At 47.6% G+C, this 23166-nt stretch overlaps 2 protein-coding genes across 6 annotated transcripts in view; one reads left to right on the top strand and one right to left on the bottom strand.

Annotated features, from left to right (window-relative positions):
- Positions 1-23166, top strand: part of capn15 (calpain 15) — a 449339-nt gene that overhangs the window by 240894 nt on the left and 185279 nt on the right. The window lies entirely within an intron of this gene.
- LOC140393590 (histone H2A-like) lies at positions 16962-17345 on the bottom strand. Its single transcript, XM_072479862.1, has one exon. It carries the CDS (start codon positions 17343-17345, stop codon positions 16962-16964), a length of 384 nt encoding a protein of 127 aa, XP_072335963.1.

The following is a 23166-nucleotide window of genomic DNA, read 5'->3' as shown; positions in this document are numbered from 1 at the left end:
CAGAAAGAGCCCATTCAATCCATCTAATCTGTACAGATTCTTTAAATGAGCATTCCACCGAGTCCCACTCCCCTGCCTTATCCTTGTAACCTTCCACATTCTTTCTTTTCAGATAGCAATCCAGTTCCCCTTTGAAAGATAGCCTGTGATGTTAAACATTAAAAATCTAAATTAAGGTACAGTCTATAAATGAGATTATTAATTATGCCCCATCCCCAAGAGTAGGGATGAAGCTTGGGTGAGGAATATGTGTGAGTAAATATAGTAATCTGATAAGTGGCTGCCTGTCATCAAAGAACTGCTCAACACTGTGGGCCTATGACATCAATTAAGTTTTATCAGAGGACTTCTCATCTGTAGTTTTGTCTGATCTTTGCTGGAGACCTCTAGGAACATTTTTAAAATCAGAATAAATTAACTGTGTTTCTGGTAAACTCTGGGTCAAAAGAAGCAAACAGCACCAGTAGAAGGCTTCCTTTAGCTAAATTCATAGATTCTGAAGTTTTTTTTATCTGTGCAGAGACTGGTTCACGCTGCCATTAGTGAGAGACATTTATTGCAGTATGTATGGGCAATGTAACAGCCAAGATGTCTGTTATGCATTGAGAGAGACATTTTTAAAAAAAATTACATTTTAACTTGAAAAGCTGATTTGTTTTTTGTCAGCTCAATAATTTTAATTACAACCTAGTTTTAACATTTTGTTTATTGAAGCCATGTAATTCCCTTCAAGAAGTGTTTCCCGGGTGGCTTCAAGCCTTGTATTCTGCCCAGGTTGCTTCACATTTTATATTGTTATTTTTCTCCAATTACATTTTTCAATATAATAAAAACAAAAATGCTTTTGTTTGGAATCTATAAATTCACCTTTTCTCTCCTCTTATTTTGATAGATGCCCTTTTGAAATGTAATATTGCAATCACCTTGCGAGATGTGCTTAGATGGCATGTAGATGTATGCACTTTTAAAAAAAGTGTAGTTCTGATGATGGTCCACAGATGATATTGCCATATTCCAATAGCAGAGAACTCATATTGTTCCAGCAGTTAGATCTCATTTGGTGCAAATACCTTCTTAGGGGGATATGCACACATACCACCTTCAGTCATCAATCCCATTCTTAACCAAATAGCTATTCCGCTTTGAATGCCTTGAATAGACTGATCGTTAACTGCTGCAACTGCAATTCTCTTCCACAGATTAGAGAGGGAACATTTTCCGATCTCGTCTCTGGAATGTAACACTCCAAATTGAATAATGTCTTACTATCTTTTTTTAAATTTAGAGTACCCAATTCCTTTGTTTCCAATGAAGTGGCAATTTAGCGTGGCTAATCCACCTACCCGGCACATCTTTGAGTTGTGGGGGCGAAACCCATGCAAACACGGGGAGAATGTGCAAACTCCACACGGACAGTGACCCAGAGCCGGGATCGAAGCAAATGTCGGTCCAAATCCAAACCGCCTCAGGATCTCAAACAGGTACCTCCATTCCACCCGATCAAAAGCCTTCTTCACATCCATTGATATGTTGCTTCTGACGCTCTACCCTATTGCCTTTTGGAGAAGAGACTTTCAAAAACTCAACTCTCAGAAAACAAATTTCTCCATTACCACATTCAACAGCCTTCTGATGCTCCTCAACCATTTTGCGAACATCTTTGAAAAGTAGCCCGCAGCACTTGTTCTTTCCATACCTTCCAGCAGACCTTCAATTTGCAGATTCTGCCGCCGGGACCTATTCTCCTGGTCGTTCACCTTTGGCCTCAGTACCTTGCAGACCTCTCCCAGCATCGCCATCACTGCTTCCAACGACACGATCCAGTCACTATAGTCCGGCATTGCCTTTTCCACCTTTCGGATTGTCGCACCTTGTGACTCCAGGCACTTCTCCACCCTATCCAAGTCGAGGGGTTACTGACCCCTCAATCACCCTGGACCAGTCCTTCTGCATCTCTTTTCACTGTTGTTGAAGCTCCCCCTTGATAAAGTCCCATTGTTGCTGGGCCAGGGCTTTTAACGACGGATGTGATCATCTGCTGACATTCCACTCTGGGGATAAACTAATACCCTCCACTCACTTCGCAATTATTGCCCAAAAATCACCCATTAACTGGGCAGGAAGGGTCAAACCAACTCCTCCAAACAGGAGCTAATATGTGTGCAACTGATCAACTCATGTCCGCCACCGGAAGTCCATATGGACCAAAGAACAGTGGCTTCAGTCTTCCACTACATTAACTGGAGGATCCTGTTTTTTTCCCGGTTGGCCACGCTCAAATTCCTGGCTAAAGGTGCTTGGCAACATAATATCTTCTGTCATATTGGCACATAGAATTTTGCATGAGTGTACAATATTTGTTGGGTTGTTTACCAAGGTTGAGGAAGAGACAAACTAGTGTATCGTGTGCAGGATCACAACATAAAGGTACTGATTGATTGCAATTTCAATTCAATGGAGATGGAGAGGTTCACAGCACTATAGTCAACCTGCTCTCTAAAGTTTGGGGGGTAGACATGTTAAGGTTGAATAGAGAGTTTTATTTTACTTGGGTGCAGTGTATCTTACTTAATGTCAAACACACTAACTAGTAGCAGGAGAAGGCAAGTCGGCCCTTCGAGCCTGCTCCGCCATTCAATAAGATCATGGCTGATTTGATTATAGCCACAACTCATATTCCTACTCTCCCCCCCCCCCCCCCCCCCCCCCCCACCCCCCATAACCTTTCTCTCTCTCTCTCTCTCTCTCTCTCTCTCTCTCTCTCTCTCTCCATCCCTCCCCCCCCACCCCCTTGCTTATCAAAATCTTTTGCTGCTTTGAAATATGCAGACTCTATTTCTACTGCCTTTTGGAGAAGAGACTTTCAAAAACTCAGAATCAATTTCTCTTCATCTCTGTCCAAGTCGTTCACTGGCACCAGTGACTCTGATAACTTGGCTTTAGAGTATGAAGCTAGAGCATGCTAGTTAGCTTTGTATTTGACTGGAGAGCACCACACCTGAGACACATCCTATACTCCTTAGGTTTCACTGGAAGGAAATTGACAGTTGCCACCCTAACTGCTCTTTTTTCTTGCTATTCTTTCCCGTCCTTGCTGAGGTCACTGAGTTAGTTGTACTGTGCTGGCCGCTGCTCCATTGGAAGTTGGCTAACTTAATGCAGGCTGTGATTTGAATTCACATTCTTCCATATGGATGGTACGGTACCATACTGTGCTCTGTGTCTCCTAACTGAGGAGAGAGTAATTTAGGAGACTTTGAAAAAGTGACCTATAAACTAACTTTAAAAATAAAATGGGTTTGGGTGTAAAATTCTGCCATGGTTCACATATTGTCACAGCTGAGCTTGATCCTGTTCTATCTGGACTTCCACATTTAATGCACTTTAGAACAGGTGACACTGGTTAGAGGAGGAAGATCCCCAGCTACTGTTTGTCCTCTTTAAACTTGGTGTAAGATCAGCTATTTTGTTCCAACTGATCTTTGTGTTAAAAAATGATCCTTGGTGAATGGGTTGAATCTCTTGCTCCTCAGCAGGAGAGAAGAACTCTCCTCATGTGTAACTCTGAATAGTTAGCTTATGTTTCTGCTATCAAGTACAAGGAACAGATTTCAGGCTGCGGCCATGTCCGCGTAGGTCGCACGTTCGGCAGCTCCCGCCGAGATCGGACATATATTTGGGCTCATTAACGGACCTTTAGCACCGATCCCCGGTGGGGCAGTAAATGCTGGTGAAGCTCGCCCCAGTGCTGTATGGAGTGGACCAGGATTGGGGCAGTAAAGAAGGCTGGATCGGTGAAACGAGGGGAACGGGCGCAAAATGGCAGCCGGCCCGGACCAGGAGGCGTGGGCACAGTGGTCGCGGGAGCAGCAGGAGATCCTGAGAAGCTGCTTCACAGAGCTCAAGACTGAGATGCTGGCCCCTATGAAGGCTTCCACAGAAAGGATGGTGGAGACTCAGAAGATGCAGGAGAAGGCGATCAAAGAGGTGGAAAAAAAGGTCTCTGAAAATGAGGATGAGATATTGGGCCTGGCGGTCAGGAAGGAGGCGCACGAGGCCCTGCACAAAAGATGGCACGAGAAACTGGAAGACCTTGAAAATAGGTTGTGGAGGCAGAACCTGCGAATCCTGGGCCTCCCCGAGGGTGTGGAGGGGTTGGATGCAAGCGCATTTGTGACCACGATGCTGGGGACGCTGATGGGTGCGGGGGCCTTCCCGCGGCCCCTGGAACTGGACGGGGCGCACAGAGTCCTGGCAAGGAAGCCTAGGGTGAACGAACTGCCGAGGGCTATGGTGATAAGATTCCACCGCGAAGCAGAAAATGGGAGAACTGTGAGATTCGAACTTACCAGGACTGGGTGCAGATCTGGCTAAGAAAGGCGTGCGGGATTCAACCGGGCCAAGACGGCCCTCCACAACAAAGGGGTGAAGTTCGGGCTGCTACATCCGGCAAGGCTGTGGGTCAGGTACCAAGGCTGGCACCACTACTTTGATACGCCGGACGAGGCGTGGACATTCATTAAGAATGAGAAGTTGGACTTGAACTAATGGGCAGCTGCATGTTGTTGGAACGCCCGGGTGAAGAGGTGTAACCGGGTGCTGTCCTAATGTAAGATTGGAAGCAGAGTGTAAGTTGTATGGGGGCTGGGGAGGCGGCTGGAGGGGGCTATGTTATGTTGGTTTGCCCCGTTCTCTCTTTGTTTTTGCCCTCGGGGTCCTTTGCCAGCTCTCTGCTTTTGCGGAGCCACGCCGCAGAAGGGGGAGATGGACCTGTTAGTTAATGCAGCCCGCCAGGTGGGGGGGGGGGGGTCGTTCGTTGTTCGGGACAACGCCCGGAGCTTGTTCGTTGTTTTCGTTTTCTTTTTTTTTCTTGTTACACGGGAAGAATGGGGTGGCTCTCTCTCTCTTTCCCTGTGGGGGAGGGGAGGTTGGGGCCCGAAGAAGGAGGCAACAGTAGGATTGGAGGTAGAGGCGGGAGTGGCCGGGGTCAGCATGGGTCAGCTGACTTACGGAAGTGCAATGGGGGGGAGAGTTAGTGTTAAGCGGGGATTTGAAATTGGGGTTGGGGGGGGGGGGGGGGGGGGGGTGGTGGGGGGGGGGAACGGGATGCTGCTTTGCTGACTGAAGGGGAGCCAACTTTCGGGAACAGACGGAGAGTCGGGACAAGAGTCTCCGGCGGGAGGGCTTGAGTGAGCAGAGGGCGCGAGCAAGTGGCTGGATGAAAAAAGATGACTAGTCGGCAGGGGGTGGGGGGTGTGTCGGTGGTGAAACCCCCCCCCTGACCAGGCTGATCACGTGGAATGTAAGGGGCCTAAATGGGCCGGTCAAAAGGGCCCACGTGTTCTCGTACTTAAAGGTATTAAAGGCAGGCGTAGCCATGCTACAGGAGACGCACTTAAAACTCGCTGACCAAACTAGACTGAGGAAGGGATGGGTGGGCCAGGTGTTCCACTTGGGGTTGGACGCAAAGGTCAGGGGGGTCGCAATCCTGGTAAGTAAACGGGTGGCATTTGAGGCAGGAAGTATTGTGGCGGACAAAGGGGGCAGGTACATTATGATGAATGGTAAGCTACAGGGGGCCCGGGTGGTGCTAGTGAATGTTTATTCCCCGAATTAGGATGGCGCAGAATTCATGAAGCGCGTGCTGAGATAAATACCGGACTTGGAGTCAAACAATTTTATAATGGTTGGGGGGGACTTCAACACAGTCCTGGACCCGGCTCTGGACCGGACTAAGTCCAGGTCGGGAAGGAGGCCGGCAGCGGCCAAGGTCCTGAGGGGTTTCATGGACCAGATGGGGGGAGTGGATCCATGGAGATTCGCTCGGCCAAGGGTCGAAGGAGTTCTCTTTCTTCTCCCACATGCATAAAGTGTACTCTCGGATTGATTTTTTTGTGTTGAGCAGGGCGCTAATTCCAGGGGTGGAGGGGGTAGAGTACTCGGCCATTGCGGTCTCGGACCATGTTCCCACTGGGCGGACTTGAGACTGGGGGTGGAAAGAGGGCAGCGCCCACTCTGGAGATTGGACGTGGGACTGTTGGCGGATGAGGAGGTCTGTGGGCGGATTAGGAGGGGCATCCAAAACTATGTGACAACAAACGATACGGGAGAGGTAACAGTGGCTACGGTCTGGGAGGCTTTGAAGGCATTTATTAGAGGAGAGTTGATCTCTATCAGGTCCCACAGAGAGAAGAAGGATAGGGTGGAGAGGGAGAGGTTAGTGGGAGAGATACTCAAGGTAGACAGGAGGTACGCGGAGACCCCCGAGGAGGGGCTGCTAAAGGAGTTTGCAGGCGGAGTTTGACCTGCTGACCACGGAAAGCAGAGGCACAGCTAAGGAAGGTGAAAGGGGCAGTATATGAGTATGGGGAGAAAGCGAGTAGGATGCTGGCGCACCAACTTCGAAGGAGGGAGGCGGCCAGGGAAATTGGGGAGTTAGGGATAAGGGGGGTAACATGATCCTGAGCCAGGAAGAGTTCAACAAAGTCTTCAAGGAGTTCTACTGCAAGCTGCATGAGTCAGAGCCCCCGGAGGGGAGGGAAGGGAAGGGATGAAGCAATGTATGGACCGATTCAGGTTCCCAAGGGTGGACGAGGAGCTGGTGGAGGGATTGGGGGCCCCGATTGAGTTGGAGGAGATAGTTAAGGGCTTGGAGAATATGCAGTCGGGCAAGGCCCCGGGACTGGACGGTTACCCTGTAGAATTCTACAAGAAATTCTTGGAGCTGCTGAGCCCACTCCTGCTAAGAACCTTTAACGAGGCCAAGGAGAGGGGAACCCTCCCCCCGTCGATGTCGCGGGCTTCGATCTCGCTCATCCTTAAGCGGGACAAGGATCCGTTGCAGTGTGGGTCCTACAGGCCGATATCGCTCCGAAATGTAGATGCCAAACTGCTGGCTAAGATCTTGGCTACCAGAATAGAGGACTGTGTCCCGGGGGTTATTGACGAGGATCAGACAGGGTTCATCAAGGGCAGGCAATTGAACACGAACGTGCGGAGGCTCCTAAACATTATTATGATGCCGTCAGAAGGAAGTAGTGGCTGCAATGGATGCGGAGAAAGCCTTTGATCGGGTGGAGTAGGAGTACCTGTGGGAAGCGTTAAGTAGATTTGGATTTGGTGAGGAATACATAGGGTGGGTCAAACTACTGTACCAGGCCCCCGTAGCAAGTGTGTCCACGAACCGACTTGAGGTCGGAGTATTTCCAGCTGCACCGAGGGACGAGGCAGGGGTGCCCCCTGTCCCCGCTGCTATTTGCCCTGGCAATTGAGCCGTTGGCCATGGCATTGATGCGTCAAGAAATTGGAGGGGGCTGGTTCGGCCGGGGGGGGGGGGGGGAGCATAGTGTTTCACTCTACGCCGACGACCTGCTCCTGTATGTTTCGGACCCGCTAGAGGGGATGGGGGCGGCCATGCGGATCCTAAAGGACTTTGGGAGTTTCTCGGGATACAAGTTGAACATGGGGAAAAGTGAGCTATTTGTGATCCATGCAAGGGGCCAGGAGGAGAGACTGGGGGAGCTCCTGCTCAAGAGGGTGGAGAGGAGCTTTCGGTACCTGGGTATACAGGTGGCTAGGAATTGGGATGCCCTACACAAGCTCAATCTCTCGCTGGTAGAGCAGATGGAGGGAGACTTCAAAAGGTGGGACAAGGCGGGTATGGTGCAGTCCGTGAAAATGGCGGTCCTTCCCAGGTTTCTGTTCGTCTTCCAGTGCCTTCCCATCTTCATCCCCAAATCCTCCTTCAAGCGGGTGAACAGGATTATCACGGGATTTGTGTGGGCAAACAAGACCCTGCGAGTTAAAAGGCTGTCCTTAGAGCGCAGCGGGGGGGGCGGGGGCGGAATGGCGCTGCCGAACGTCTGCAGTTATTCCTGGGCGGCTACTATAGCGATGATTAGGAAATGGGTAATGGACGAGGGGGCGGCATGGAAGCGGCTAGAGGCGGCGTCATGCGAGGACACCAGCTTAGGGGCACTGATAACGGCACCGCTGCCGTTCTCGCCGGCACTGTACACCACAAGCCCGGTGGTGACGGCGGTACTGATGATCTGGGGTCAGTGGAGAAGGCACAGGAGGGAGGATGGGGCCTCAGCCTGGACCCCGAGAAGGCATAATCATAGATTTGTTCCAGGCAAGATAGACGGAGGGTTTCAAAGTTGGCATAGGGCGGGTATCAAAAGGATGGGGGACCTGTTTATAGATGGGACCTTTCCTAGCCTGAAGACGCTCGAGGAGAAATTTAGTCTGCCCCCGGGGAATGCCTTCAGATACCTCTAAGTCCACGCTTTTCTGAAGAAACAGATGCTGGCATTCCCACTACTCCTCCCCCCCCCCCCCCCCCCCCCCCCCCCCCCCCCCCCCCCCCCCCCCACCCCACCCCCCCCACACAGGATACGGGACAGGGTGGTCTCTGGCATCTGGGTAGGGATGGGGAAGGTGTCGGACATGTACCAAGAACTGCAGGAGGCAGATGAAGTCTCGCCGGAGGAGCTGAAGGGCAAGTGGGAGGAGGAGCTGGATGAGGGCCTGTGGGCTGATGCCCTAGGCAGGGTTAATTCCTCCTCATCGTGTGCCAGGCTTAGCCTGATTCAGTTTAAGGTGGTCCACCGGGCACACATGACGACAGCAAGAAGGAGCAAGTTCTTTGGGGTGGAGGACAGGCGTGCAAGATGCTCAGGGAGCCCAGCAAACCATGTCCATATGTTCTGGGCATGCCCGGCGCTTACATAATTCTGGCAGGGCTTTGCAAAGGCTATGTTTAAGGTCTTGGACGCTCGGGTAAAGCCGAGTCCGGAGATAGCGATATTTAGGTTGTCGGCAGATCCGGGAGCGCAGGAACCGACGTTCTGGCCTTTGCCTCCCTGGTAGCCCGGAGACTGATCTTGTTAACGTGCAGGGACTCAAAGCCCCCGAGTGTAGAGACCTGGGTTAGTGACATGGCGGGGTTTCTCGGTCTTGAGAGGATAAAGTTTGCCTTGAGAGGGTCCTTGCTGGGGTTCTCCGGGCGGTGGAAACCGTTGCTTGACTTTTTGGCAGAACGTTGAAAGGTCAGCAGCAGCAATCTGGGGGGGGGGGGGGGGGGGGGGGTGGGGGGGGGATAGGTGGGGAACTGTGTATGCAATGTATACTCTTCTTTTGTAAAAGGACTATAACCACCTGTTTGTTAAATTTTCTCCTTTTTGTTTTGGTTATGTAAAATTTTGTTTAAGAAAAACTTGAATTAAAACAATTTTTTAAAAAAGTACAAGGAGCAAACCAATTGAGAAGTCTCCAGCTCTCACCAATACTGTTTGTTGGATAGCTATTGCCCTCTAAATATCCAAGGACAGGATCAAATAAAACCAGAACCAAGTAAATTGACCAGAATATAAAAGTGGCTTATTTGTTATAATCTCGCTTTGTTGTGTGCCGAATCTGAGTTGACCGTGATTTTGTTTGCCGCTGCCACTATTGGGAGTGAATTGTGGAAAACGTTTAAGCATGATTAGCTCTGACCCTGTGCCAGTAATGAGTCAATGAGAGCTACGCTAAGTAATGTCTAACATGTGGGACGAGGAGCAGTGTGTACCAAATGCCAGCTTCTGTGAGTTATACAAGGGATTACTCGTTAATGCCAAGGTATGAAATCCAGCTCAAGTAGTGAAAGTGGGTAAATAGGATCTTTAAGTTTGTGATCAAAATTAATTTACATTTTACTTTAGGATTTTTTGCAGCCATCTATTTCTGGTTTATGGTGGTTAGAATTCATTTCGGACAAAATCAATACTCACTTCGACAAGTGTAGGATAATTAAGGAAAGCCAACATATCCATAAGGGGAAATCATGTTTAACTAGCTTGCTGTAGTTTTTGAGGAGGTTACTGTCATAATATACACCAGTATATCATGGTGCGGACACACAGTGGGACCAATCAACACACACAACACCGCAGCCAATCACCAGTGAGAGCACACGCTCTATAAAGACAGGGGACATCAGAGTTCCCGCTCATTCGAGTAGCAGCTAGCTAGGAGCACAGAGCTCACAGCCTGCAACACAGACATTCACCATGTGCTGAGGGCATCAACTGGTTAGGACAAGGCAAAGGGCTTTAGTTAAAGCTGGTGTCGTATTTACCCACAGTTCAAGTATGTTTAAATAGTTAACCGTTTAATAAAATAGTGTTACACTACTTCAAGTGTTGGTGACCTGTATGTGATCCAGAACACACAACACATCAGTTACAGAGAAGATTGCTAGGGCAATGCTATTGATGTGGTGCATATGGATTTTTAAAAGGCATTGGATACAGTGCCTCATGACAGATTGTGAACAAAACTCTAGCTCATGGAATAGAAGGGAAAGTAGACGCTTGGATAACAAATTGGCTGAATGACAGGAAACAGAGAGTAGTGAGAAATAGCTGTTTTTCAAATTGGAATACAGTTTTTAGTGGAGTTCCCCAGGAGCCTGGGTTGGGACAGTTGCTCTTCCTGATATTGACCAAGACTGGTTTGCAGGGCACGATTTCAAAATTTGGCAGCACTGTGGCGCAGTGGTTAGTGCTGCTGCCTCACAGCGCTGAGGTCCCAGGTTCGATCCCGGCTCTGGGTCACTGTCCGTGTGGAGTTTGCACATTCTCCCCGTGTTTCCGTGGGTTTCGCCCCCACAACCCAAAGATGTGCAGGCTAGGTGGATTGGCCACGCTAAGTTGCCCTTTAATTGAAAAAAAAAATTGAGTACTCTAAATTTATTTTAAAAATAGAACCCAAGGGCAAGCCTCAAGCTGAAGGGGCTGATTGCTTTAAAACTGAGATGAGGAGGAATTTCTTCAGCTAGAGGGTGGTGAATCTGTGGAGTTCATTGCCACAGAAGGCTGGGAAGGCTAAATCACTGAGTGTCTTTAAAACAGAGATAGATAGGTTCTTGATTAACAAGGGGATCAGTGGTTATCGGCAGGAGAATGGGGATAAGAAACATATCAGCCATGATTGAATGGCGGAGCAGACTCAATGGGCTAAACGCCCTAATTCTGCTCCTATGTCTTATGGTCTTATTATGGTCAATATCAAGAACTAGAGGGAACAGATTCACAAAAATTGGCAAAAGGAGTAAAAGTGATCTGAGGAATTTTCTTTCACCAGGGGGTGGTTGGAGTCTGGAAGGAATGTACTCGGGGTGGTGGGGGCAGGTTCGATCCAGGTTTTGAAAAGGGAATTAGGTTGCTATCTGAAAGGAGAGAATGCGCAAGGTTACAAGGATAAGGTAGGTGGCGGGACAAGATTAGAATGCTTTTTCAGAGAGCCGGAGCAGACTCGATGGGCCGATTGGCACTGTAAAGATTCTGTGAATTAATTATTATTTGAACTTCTTTTAAGTTGACACACTATCTACTTCAGCAATGCTTGTAGAGATCAATGATGTATTGATTGTTAGGAAGTGAAGCAGAACTGTAAATATTGTCCCTTCCATTTCATCTCTGTGATCAACCATTTAAAGAGTACAATATTAGTAAAATAAAATGAACGAATAAACAGAATGTGAGATTTGCCTAGCTCATCCCCTTCCTGCTTATCCATTTATTTCTCCTAAATCTGGATGCTGCTTTGCAGAACAATTGGTTTTGATGACAGCCTTCAAGCTTTCATGTCCTTAGCAGTCAGTCTGCAACACATCAATCTCTGCTGCTGCCAGGGTGATGGGCGGTAGGGGTAAGCCAAGAATTGAGTCAACTCCATTTAAAACTTTTCAACTGAACATGAACCTCCACATGACTTGGTTGTTTCCCATTTTGACTTTGTTTGAACAGATTCCAAATGTGACTCGGAACACTTCCCTTTTCCTGGTGTGTTTTTCATTCCTTCAGCATTTATTATTCTCCCGATTCTCCTTTCTCGTTGTGTCCCAGAGAATGGAACAGTCATACAGAGAGTTTTCTCCCCACACTAAAATTCCGCACTCCTCTGTTGAGCAGGGTTTGTTGATCTGCAAATAACATACTTTCCTTCAGATTACATCAAATTTGGGAAATGAAGCATATTTTCAGATCAGCTAGGAGGTGAAACTTGGAAACATAGTGTGTATAATGTTCCTATTGTCCTTGGAGAAGAGAGATGTATTATAAACAGAGGAGGATGCAGTGCTATGGAGAGAGAGACCAGTGGGATTAGTTTTAGATTGTCTGAGCCAAGGGCTGGCACAGATACGACGGGCTTTTTGCAAACTTTGCATTTTTTAATACTGTCTGTATATGACCTCTATGTTTGAATCGCCTCAAGCGATTGAGACCTGACTTGGTGCTGGCCTGTAAATGAGTCCTTGTATTCTGTGTACAGAGCAGTACATTCTACAAAGTTCAGTCATTTTGCTGGAGAACATTTGTTGGAATTAATTATGAAGTTTCATTCTCTTTGTATGATAGTGCAAGGACTCAATATTAAATGAGTCACTTTGTGAACAAATTTTATGAAAAGTTAGATTGGGAGGTCAAGCTAGTTACTGGATTGAGGCCAGATATTCTTGATTTCTGGCAACCTCTTCAGGTACTTCTTGGAATAGTACCAATCTATTTGGGGGTATTGGCTCATGCTTTTCCCTACAAAGTCCAGTAGTACTGCAGAGTGGGGAGGAATTTTGGGGTAATCTGGAGGATATGACCAAGTGTGAGACTATCCATTTTGGGAGGAATAACAGCAGAATGGATTATTATTTAAACGGTAAGATGTTAAAACCTGCTGCTGTGCAGAGGGACCTGGGTGTGCTGGTGCACGAGTCGCAAAAAGTTGGTGTGCAGGTGCAACAGGTGATTAAGAAGGCTAATCGAGTTTTGTCTTTCGTTGCTAGAGGGATGGAGTTCAAGACTAGTGAGGTTATGCTGCAATTGTATAGGGTGTTGGTGAGGCTGCATCTGGAGAATTGTGTTCAGTTTTGGTCTCCTTACCTGAGAAAGGACATATTGGCACTGGAGGGAGTGCAGAGGAGATTCACTAGGTTGATCCCAGAGTTGAGGGGATTAGATTATGATGAGAGGTTGAGTAGACTGGGACTGTACTCATTGGAGTTTAGAAGGATGCGGGGGGATCTTATTGAGACATATAAAATTATGAAGGGAATAGATAGGATAGATGCGGGCAGGTTGTTTCCACTGGTCGGGGAAAGCAGAACTAAGGGGCATAGCCTCAAAATAAGGGGAGGTAGATTTAGGACGGAGTGTAGGAGGAACTTATTCACCCAAAGGGTGTGCATCTCTGGAATTCCTTGCCCAGTGAAGCAGTTGAGGCTCCTTCTTTAAACGTTTTAAAGAAAAAGATAGATGCCTTTCTAAAGAATAAAGGGATTCGGGGATATGGTGTACGGGCCGGAGAGTGGAGCTGAGTCCACAAAGATCAGCCATGATCTCATTAAATGGCGGAGCAGGCTCGAGGGGCCAGATGGCCTACTCCTGTTCCTAGTTCTTATGACAGGGTAGTGTTTTATGCACTCAGAAATTGTGGTGTTGTAGGGAAGGGTGTGTACTTTGTCAATTTAACTTGTGCCTAAAATCTACCAATTGATGTCCAATTTTTCCAACTCCCTTGCCTGCCCTATGCTGCTTTCCACTCACCTTTTGTCACCCAGTTCTGATTTGTTTTCGAACTTACCAGATGTTTCGACAGTTGAGTAGTTTTAGAAAGAATTAAATATTTACATTCTGTACCGCCTTCTCAGGGAACCCCAAAGCTCTTTAGAGCCAGTGGAAGTGCTCTTTGAAGTGTAGTCACAATTGTAGGAAGTGCAGCAACTAGTTTGTGCCTGGGAAGTTCAAACAAGCAACAATGTGATTTTTTTAGTGATGTTGATTGCAATATACGTATGGCCAGTGCACTGGGGAGAGCTCCCTTGCCGTCTGAAAATAGCATTATAGGGTCTCTTACATTCACCTGAGATGTCTCGTTAATGTCTCATTTGAAATCAACATCTCTGTCTGTAGCGCTCCCTAAGCACTGCAGTGGAGTGTCAGTCTGAATTTTGTGCACAAGTCTCTGGAGTGGGTCTTGAACCCATGGCCTACTAACTGAGAGGCAAGAGTGCTACCAATTGAGTAAGTGCAAAATAAATTCTGAGAAATGTTGCAACGCTATGATGGTCTTGGCAGGTACAGCTGACTCTTTTTATTCAGGAGCTGGACTGGGTCTCAGCACAGCGTGGAAGCTGAGTTTTACTAGGAATTGTTTTATTTTGGTTTTGTGCATCTTGGAGAGGTCTGTCTATCCGACTGTCACTACTGCAGCCAGTAATTGAAAAGATAACAGATGGTTCCACGTTACTACTTCTGTCTTTCACCCCAAGGAAGGACTGTTGATTGAAGTGTAACAGCCATTGTGAGTTAGGGGCGTGGGTGTACCTTTCAGCAGTAAACGGCATCCTACATCCTGCTCTTGGTTATAGATGTCCAGCTCGTCAATAGCAAAACCTACAGAAAATAAACAGGAGACCTGAAAAGCCCTGCCAGAGAATGAAAGTTTGATGTGAAATTGGACTTGAGCAGCATTCAGTGCTCACCTGGTGGAAGGTGCCAATTTTAAGATGAGTTATTATAGGGCGAATTTCCACTTTGGGGAGTCTCTAAAAAGTTCACACTAAGAGATTTTCTCTTTCTAATGTTGCATCACATACTTAAAAAGCAGTCACTGAGTTAGCCACTGACACCAATCCTCATTGGGAACTGAGACTCAATCAGGCTGTTCACATCCCTAGTGTCATGTTTGACTCCTGAAATGACCTTCTGACCAACTATCACTAAGACCATCTATTTCCACCTCCACAACAACACCCATTTTCTTCCCTGAAAGTCTCATTCCTGCCTTTCTTACCTCTAAACTTGACTATTCCAATGCCCTCCCACAGGCCTCCCACGTACCACCCTCCATAAACTCCTGATCTGTGCCTTGTGGATGAACTTTGGGAAGTCAGAGGTGAGTTATTCATCACACAATTCCCAGCCTCTACCTGCCCTTGTAGCCACAGTGGATTGGCCATGCTAAATTGCCCCTTAGTGTCCAAAGATCTGGAGGTTAGGTAAGGGGTTATTGGGATAGGGCGGGGAAGTGAGCTTGGGTGAGGTGTTCTTTCAGAGGGTCACTGCAGACTCAATGGGCCGAATGGCCTCCTTCAGCACTGTAGGGATTCTGTGATCACATGAAGTGAAGTGAGTTAGCTGAAGACTGGCATTTGTGATGGTGGGGTCTTCAGGAGGACACGGAAATGGATTATCTATTTTTACATCTGGCAGAGTGTGTGGGTGATTGTTTAATTTTGTGGTCCCTTTAAATTTTTTTGCACATATGGTATCTTAAAGTTGTTAACTTGAGAGGAGCCTTTATGGGAACGTTACAGTTACTGTACAGCCACACCGGAAGCATTGGCAAGGTTGCCAATGTTTCAGCCTGTCTTTTAAAGTTCCTCATTGAGGAACGGGGACCTTGCACCTCCTATTATTTGTTTTATTGTCCACTGTTTACATGACTGGACTTACTTCAATACCTTGAATTTAAAATTCTCATCCTTGTTCTCAAATCTCTTCATGACCTCACTCCTCCCTATCCCTGTAACCTCCTCCAGCTCACAACCCTCTGAAATCCCTGTACTCTTATGCAGCCCTGATTGCAATGGCAAACTCAGTCCTGTCGACCTGCAAAGTTTTCCTTATTAACATCTGGGAATTTGGGCTAAAATTGGGAGAGCTATCTCACAGACTAGTTAAGCAACAGCCTGACGTGGTCATACGAACGGAATCATACCTTACATAAGGGGCGAAATTCTCCGACCCCCCGCTGGGTCGGAGAATCGCCGGGGGCTGGCATGAATCCCGCCCCCGCCGGTTGCCGAAGTCTCCGGCACCGGAGATTCGGCGGGGGTGGGAATCTCGCCGTGCCGGTTGGCGGGCCCCCCCTGCTCGATTCTCTGGCCCGGATGGGCCGAAGTCCCGCCGATAAATTGCCTGTCCCGCCGGCGTAAATTGAACCACCTACCTTACCGGCGGGACAAGGCGGCGTGGGCGGGCTCCGGGGTCCTGGGGGGGCGCGGGGCGATCTGGCCCCGGGGGGTGCCCCCACGGTGGCCTGACCCGCGATCGGGGCCCACCGATCCGCAGGCGGGCCTGTGCCGTGGGGGCACTCTTTCCCTTCCGCCTCCGCCACGGTCTCTACCATGGCGGAGGCGGAAGAGACTCCCTCCACTGCGCATGCGTGGGAAACTGTCAGTGGCCGCTGACGCTCCCGCGCATGCGCCGCCCGGAGATGTCATTTCTGCGCCAGCTGGCGGGACAACAAAGGCCTTTTCCGCCAGCTGGCGGGGCGGAAATTCCTCCGGCGTCGGCCTACACCCTCAATGTTGGGGCTCGGCCCCCAAAGATGCGGAGCATTCCACACCTTTGGGGCGGCGCGATGCCCATCTGATTTTCGCCGTTTTGGGCGCCAGTCGGCGGACATCGCGCCGTTTCCGGAGAATTTCGCCCATGATGTCCCAGACACCACCATCGCCATCCCTGGGTATGTCCCACCGGCAGGACAGATCCAGTAGAGATGGTAACACAGTGATATACATGCCAAAAAGGCGCTGCTCTAGGATTCCTCAGCATCGACTCCAAACTCCATAAAGTCTGATGACATCAGATCAAACATAGGAAAGGAAAACTCCTGCTGAGCACTGGGCTGGCAAGGACGCAGAATGTACTCTGGGTGGGGAACTTCAATGTCCATCACCATGGTGGCTTGGTAGTGTTATTATTGACTGATCTGGGTGAGTCCTAAATGACATAACTGCTAGACTGGGCCTGCAGCAGGTGGTGAAGTAAAACACACTTTACCTCAATCCTCACCAACCTGCCTCTGCAGATGCATCTGTCCATAACAGTATTGGTAGGAGTGACCACCATACACCCCTTGTGGAGACGAAGTCCCGTCTTCCCAAAGAGGATTTATTTTCTCATTTTGCCCCATCAGGCATAGACCTTGCTGGGATGCCCAGTTTCCTTGGGCAGCAGCTCAATTTGGATGTTGGGCAGGATCCCATCCTGGTTGATGGTCACCCCTCCCAGCAGCTTTTTGAGCTCCTTGTCATTGCAGATGGTGAGCTTCAGGTGACGGGAACTGGTGAGGTTGTTTGTTGTCCTGGGCTGCTTTGCCGGCAGCTCAAGGATCGTGATAGTCAGGCACTCCAAGACAACCAGGTAGACAGGCGCCCCGGCTCCCACCCACTTGGCATAGTGACCCTTGCAGAGCAGCTGGTGGATGCGGCCGATGGGGAACTGGAGACCAGCTCTGGAGGAGCAGGTCTTGGCCTTAGCGTGACCTTTCCCTCTAATTTTACCACGACTGGACATCTTTCAGAGTTCAGCTCTCATTACCCATTGCACCTGGTAGACCCAGGTGATCTCCTATCCAAGTACTATCTAGGCCTCAGTTTGCTTAGCTTCCGAGATGTGGCACGACCACCATGCTGAATGGAATAGATTTTGAATGCATTTAGCAACTTGACTGGGTAACCATGAGTACTTAATTGACAATAAGTTGATTTGGGAGATCCGAAGATCACAAATAGACTTTTATAAAATGCAAGTTTGTTTTTTCTTTTGTGATGTCAGCAAGGAAAGCTACAGGTTAAGAGGGAGCAACAATTGCCGAACTTCAGCCCAGAAAATGATCATGATCGACCTCAATTGACAGCTCTGGAGATGGTGGCACAATGGCAATGTTCTGATCTCATAATCCAGTAGTCCAGTATAATACCCTGGGGACATGGGTGAAAATCCCATCACGGCAGCTGGTGGAATCTAAACTAAATTAATAAATCGGGAATTGAAAACTTGACTCCGTAATGGTGACCATGAAATGCTCATTAATTGTTGCAAAAACCCATCTGGTTCATTAATGTTCTTGAGGGAAGTGAGGAAATCTGCTGTCCTTGCCTTTTTTGGCTTGTGTGTGATTCTAGGCCCACAGCAATGTGGTTGATTCTTAACTGCCCTCTGAAGGGTTCAGTGCAAAGGTGGGCTTTGCCAGGGACACGCACATCCCATAAAATAAAAGAAACAAATACCGGCCATCAACTGGATTAGGCTTGTCATGCAATGCACCCCATGGTCAAATGTCTCTTGATGTAAACTCATGTACTATGAATGGACATTTGGCAGCCCAACAATGGGATGAAATCAGAAGGAAAAGTAACTCCTAATGTGAGTCTAACCACCTTGTTCGAAAAGCAAACTTGAGGCATGTATACATAATTACTTGGTGAGTTACCTAATTAATCAATTTAAAACGCTGCAGAATTTTATCTTTTCTTGATCGCTGGGCCTGCATTCTTTTACATCAGCCAAGCTGTGATTATAACCTTCTGATGACATTAATCAGTGTTGGCTGTAACTGTCAGCAGTATAATTAAACAGCTAATGAATTGGAAACTCTCCAACACAACAATTTTTAAAAAATGTATATTTTACATAAAAGTCACTGAGCAGGGAATCAAGCTGGTCGGTAATCAGGAAGTTGTGCTGAAGTTCAGGGATATTTGACACTGTCCAACCAGTTGGTTTTTAGAATGGGCCTGCATCCCTTTGCATTGCCACCAACCAATATTTTATGTCTGAATTCAAAAATTGGGCACAGTATTGGCTTCATGTATGTTAAATCCTCTTAAGCTAGCTTGGCGAGTTTGCATTAGCAGTTATTTGATGACAACAAAAGGACAGAGCAATAAATTTAAATTAATGCGTGTTGAGGTACAGGGTAGCCTGCGATCTGACATTTTTGCCATGGTGTTCATTTACACGGGACTAATTATTCGTCTATCATCAATTTACTAATTTGTTCTTCTGTCCTGAAGGTTGTTTTGTTAGCTTTGGGACAAGGTAGGTCAACATTTGCAGAGAAAAAGTTTGAAAACCACTGCAGCTTCAACCAAAGGTCCATGATTCTGTATATGTTTTAATGGTGCTTACCTATTGGAAAGGTCATGAGGCTTGATTCATTAGGGAACGCCAACAGTTTTTAGGGATGAAACTAATCCCTAAAGTTTGTGGACGTTGCTGGAAAAGCCAGCATTTATTGCCTATCCTTAATTGCACTTGGGAAGGTGTTGATGAGCCATTATTTTTTTTTTTGAACTACTACCACCTATCTACTCAGTGCTGTTAGGGAGGGGGTTCCAAGATTTGACCCAGTAATGTTGAAGGAACTGTGAGTGCAATGCATCTTGCAGATGGTATGCACTGCATCCAGGTTGCATTGGTGGTGGAAAGATTGGATATTCAAGCTGGGCCTGGGATGCTGATCAAGCAGACTGCAGAACAGAATACAAAGATTATTGTTTGAAATCATGTCGCACTAGCTATTACTCCTGTGCCATTGCTGACCGCTACCCCACAAATATTGACTCTTTCCTCCTGTTCAAGAGCATTAGAATGAGCATTTTGTAGGGAGCAGATGGACTTTTCCCACAAGTGGTGAAGCACAAGTCCAACCCTGGTGTGATGTGCATGACTGTAAATACACAAGGGGTTAACATAAAGTCACTACACCCTGCTAGACACTAGAGGGAGCACCAGAATCATGACACACAGACATTCAACCAATAGGTCAGTAAGATAGGGCACGACCAATGGGCAGTCAAGCCACACACAGGTGACACTACCACAAGGGGGCTACCCATATATAAAGACACAGCACACATGATCTTTTTCTTTCCAATGGAGACACTTAGTGAGTACAGACAGGTTTGATTGAAACACATTACACCCACCATGTGGATTGTAGCAGACTGTTTGTTAGTCTGAGTAGCTATGGCAGGATTAACAGGAGAGTCGAATCCAAGTAGGAGAATTGTTGATAGTTTAATAAATGTGTTAAAGCTACCTCCAAGTCTGAACGTTCCTTTGTCAGAGTGTACAACAAGGAAGCAGCTTATGCTACGTCAAGAGCATAACAAAACACCTGGTATTACTGAAAGTTAGCACAGAACATGATGATGCATTGACTGATTCAAACTCTGATACTTTGCGCTGTCTTCAGCTGTTGTATGTGCCTGGCCTGAACACTGAATTTTCTTTAGCTTTCTTAGTTCTACTTTTATTGAGCCAGGGATCATCCAAGAACCTTACCATTTTAATTCCCTCATCTATCTTCTAAAGACCATATTCTGCGCCCAAGTGAAGACATTGTCTATAGATCTCCTGTGATTGTTGGAGCTACAAGGGAAGCAGTTATATAGTCTGCACTCATGTATGGAATAAGTGTTTTAGAAATGCCAGAGTGAATCACTGCTATAAACGTATTGGAAGAATCATTCAATCCAGCAGTAATTTCATGCATTACTTGTACAATGTAGATTTTTACACTATTGAATCAGAAATATTTTGTAGAAATGGAACAATTAGCTGTAATCATGTGTCATAAATGCAGTGGAAAGACCAGTCACATCACTAATGACCTCTGATTACTGGCATTTTGGGACCTAATTTTTAATCTGAGGGCAGGAGAAATCTCTTTACACAGGTTGGAGCGTAAAATGCTTTGCCACAGCATTGTAAGGCGGCAACATTGCACTTTTAAAGAAAATAGATATTTTGGGAGGGTTGATGCAGGAATGTTCAAAGAACCAAAAGAAAATAATGTAACTTCTGCAGAAGGCTGAGCGGCGACGCTGATTGGTTGTTGCGGGGAGTGATTTGCCTCAGGTGCAGTCACTGCGACTAGAAGGAGCTCTCAACGAGGATAGACTGCGGGGACAAGTTGAGGCAAGTATCCTGCAGAGGGCGGCAGAGCGGCGATGCTGATTGGCTGTTGCGGGGAGTGAATTGTGGAAAGCTGCTGTCGGGTGGGTTTCTGGAACTAATATATTTCAGGCAGTGGCCAAACCTGAGACACTACACAGGTAGTGTCTCCCACCCATCCTCCTCCTCTAACCCCAAAAACAAGACTGTGGTGAGTTGGTGAGGTAAGCTTTTCTTTCCTTTTCCTCTCTCCACCCTTCCACCACCTCTAACCTGCGGGGAGTGTGAAAATCAGGTAATCTGCTTGTTTTTTCTCTCTGTAATTGTCAAGTGGATAAATGGAAGGGATGGCAGAGCGGGCAGTGAAATGTTCCTCCTGCAGGATGTTTGAGGTGAGGGACACCATCAGTGGCCCTGTTGAGTTCACCTGTGGGAAGTGCACCCATCTCCAGCTCCTCAAAGACCGTGTTAGGGAACTGGAGCTGGAGCTAGATGAACGGAGGATCATTTGGGAGGCAGTCGGTTATAGATAGAAGCTACAGGGATGTAGTTACTCGTAAGAATGAAGGTAGCTGGTTGATGTTTAAAAGGAGGGGAAAGAGGCAGTCAGTGCAGGGATCCCCTTGTTCCCCTCAATAACAGGTATACCGTTTTGGATTCTGTGGGGGGGGGATCTACCAGAGGTAAGCCACGGTGACCCGGTCTCTGGCACTGAGTCTGTCCCTATGGCTCAGAAGGGAAGGGGGAGAGCAGGAGAACATTAGTTATTGGAGACTCTATAGTTAGAGGTACAGATAGACAGTTCTGTGGCAACGATAGAGGCTCACGGTTGGTGTGTTACCTCCCGGGTGCCAAGGTCCGTGACGTCTCTGATCGTGTTTTCAGGATCCTTAAGGGGAGGAGGAGCAGTCACAAGTCGTGGTACACACCGGTACCAACGACATAGGTAGGAAAAGGGACGGGGATGTAAAACAGGAATTCAGGGAGCTAGGGTGGAAGCTGAGAGCCATGACAGACCGTGTTGTCATCTCTGGTTTTCTGCCAGTGCCACGTGCTTGCGAGGTGAGGAACAGGGAGAGAGTGCAGTTAAACACGTGTCTACAGGGATGGTGTAGGAGGGAGGGTTTCAGTTACTTGGATAATTGGAGCACATTCTGGGGAAGGTGGGACCTGTACAAACAGGATGGGTTACACCTGAACCAGAGGGACACCAATATCCTGCAAGGGAAATTTGCTACAGCTCTTGGGGGGGGGGGTTAAACTAATTTGGCAGGGAGGTGGGAAACTGATTTGTAGTCCAGGAGATAGCGTTGCTTGAGTTCAGAAAGTTGAGGGTAGTGCAGTACTGAAGAAGGTACCAAGGTCACAAGAGTGGACCTGCAGGCATGAAGGTGGTTTGAAGTATGTCTACTTCAGTGCGAGGAGTATCAGGAATAAGGTTGGTGAACTTGAAGCATGGATTGGTACCTGGGATTACGATGTTGTGGCCATTACGGAGACGAGGATAGAACAGGGGCAGGAATGGTTATTGGAGGTTCCGGGGTTTAGATGTTTCAGTAAGATTAGGGAAGGTGGTAAAAGAGGTGGAGGAGTAGCATTGTTAATCAAGGATAGTATAATGGCTACAGAAAGGCAGTTTGAGGAGGATCTGTCTACTGAAGTAGTGTGGGCTGAAGTTAGAAATAGCAAAGGAGCGCTCACTTTGTTAGGAGTTTTCTATAGGCCCCCAAACCGTAACAGAGATGTGGAGGAAAAGATTGCAATGCAGATTTTGGATAGGTGCGGTAGTCACAGGGTAGTTGTCATGGGTGACTTTAACTTTCCAAATATTGATTGGAACCACTATAATTCGAATAGTTTGGATGGGGCTGTTTTTATCCAGTGTGTGCAGGAGGGTTTCCTCACACAATATGTGGATAGACCGACAAGAGGCGGGGCCACATTGGATTTGGTATTGGGTAATGAACCGGGCCAAGTGTTGATTTGGTTGTGGGAGAGCACTTTGGAGATAGTGACCGCAATTCAGTGACTTCCACTATAGCAATGGAGAGGGATAGGAACATGCGGCAGGGCAAGGTTTATAACTGGGGAAAGGGTAATTACGATGCGATTAGGCAAGAATTGGGGAGCATAAGATGGAAACAGGAACTGTCAGGGATAGGCACAATTGAGATGTGGAGCTTGTTCAAGGAGCAAATACTGAGTGTCCTTGATATGTATGTCCCTGTCAGGCAGGGAGGAAATGGTCGAGTGGGGGAACCATGGTTTACAAAAGAGGTTGAATGTCTTGTCAAGAGGAAGAAGGGGGCTTATGTAAGGATGAGAAAACAAGGTTCTGTTAGGGCACTTGAGGGATACAAGATAGCTAGGAAGGAGCTCAAGAAAGGGCTTGGGAGAGCTTGGATGGGGCATGAGAAGTCCTTGGCGGGTAGGA

This window comes from Scyliorhinus torazame, chromosome 17 (genome assembly GCF_047496885.1).
Source record: "Scyliorhinus torazame isolate Kashiwa2021f chromosome 17, sScyTor2.1, whole genome shotgun sequence".
NCBI lineage: Eukaryota > Metazoa > Chordata > Chondrichthyes > Carcharhiniformes > Scyliorhinidae > Scyliorhinus > Scyliorhinus torazame.
The sequence above is the reverse complement of the archived record's forward strand: the minus strand, read 5'-3'. Positions and strand labels throughout refer to the sequence as shown.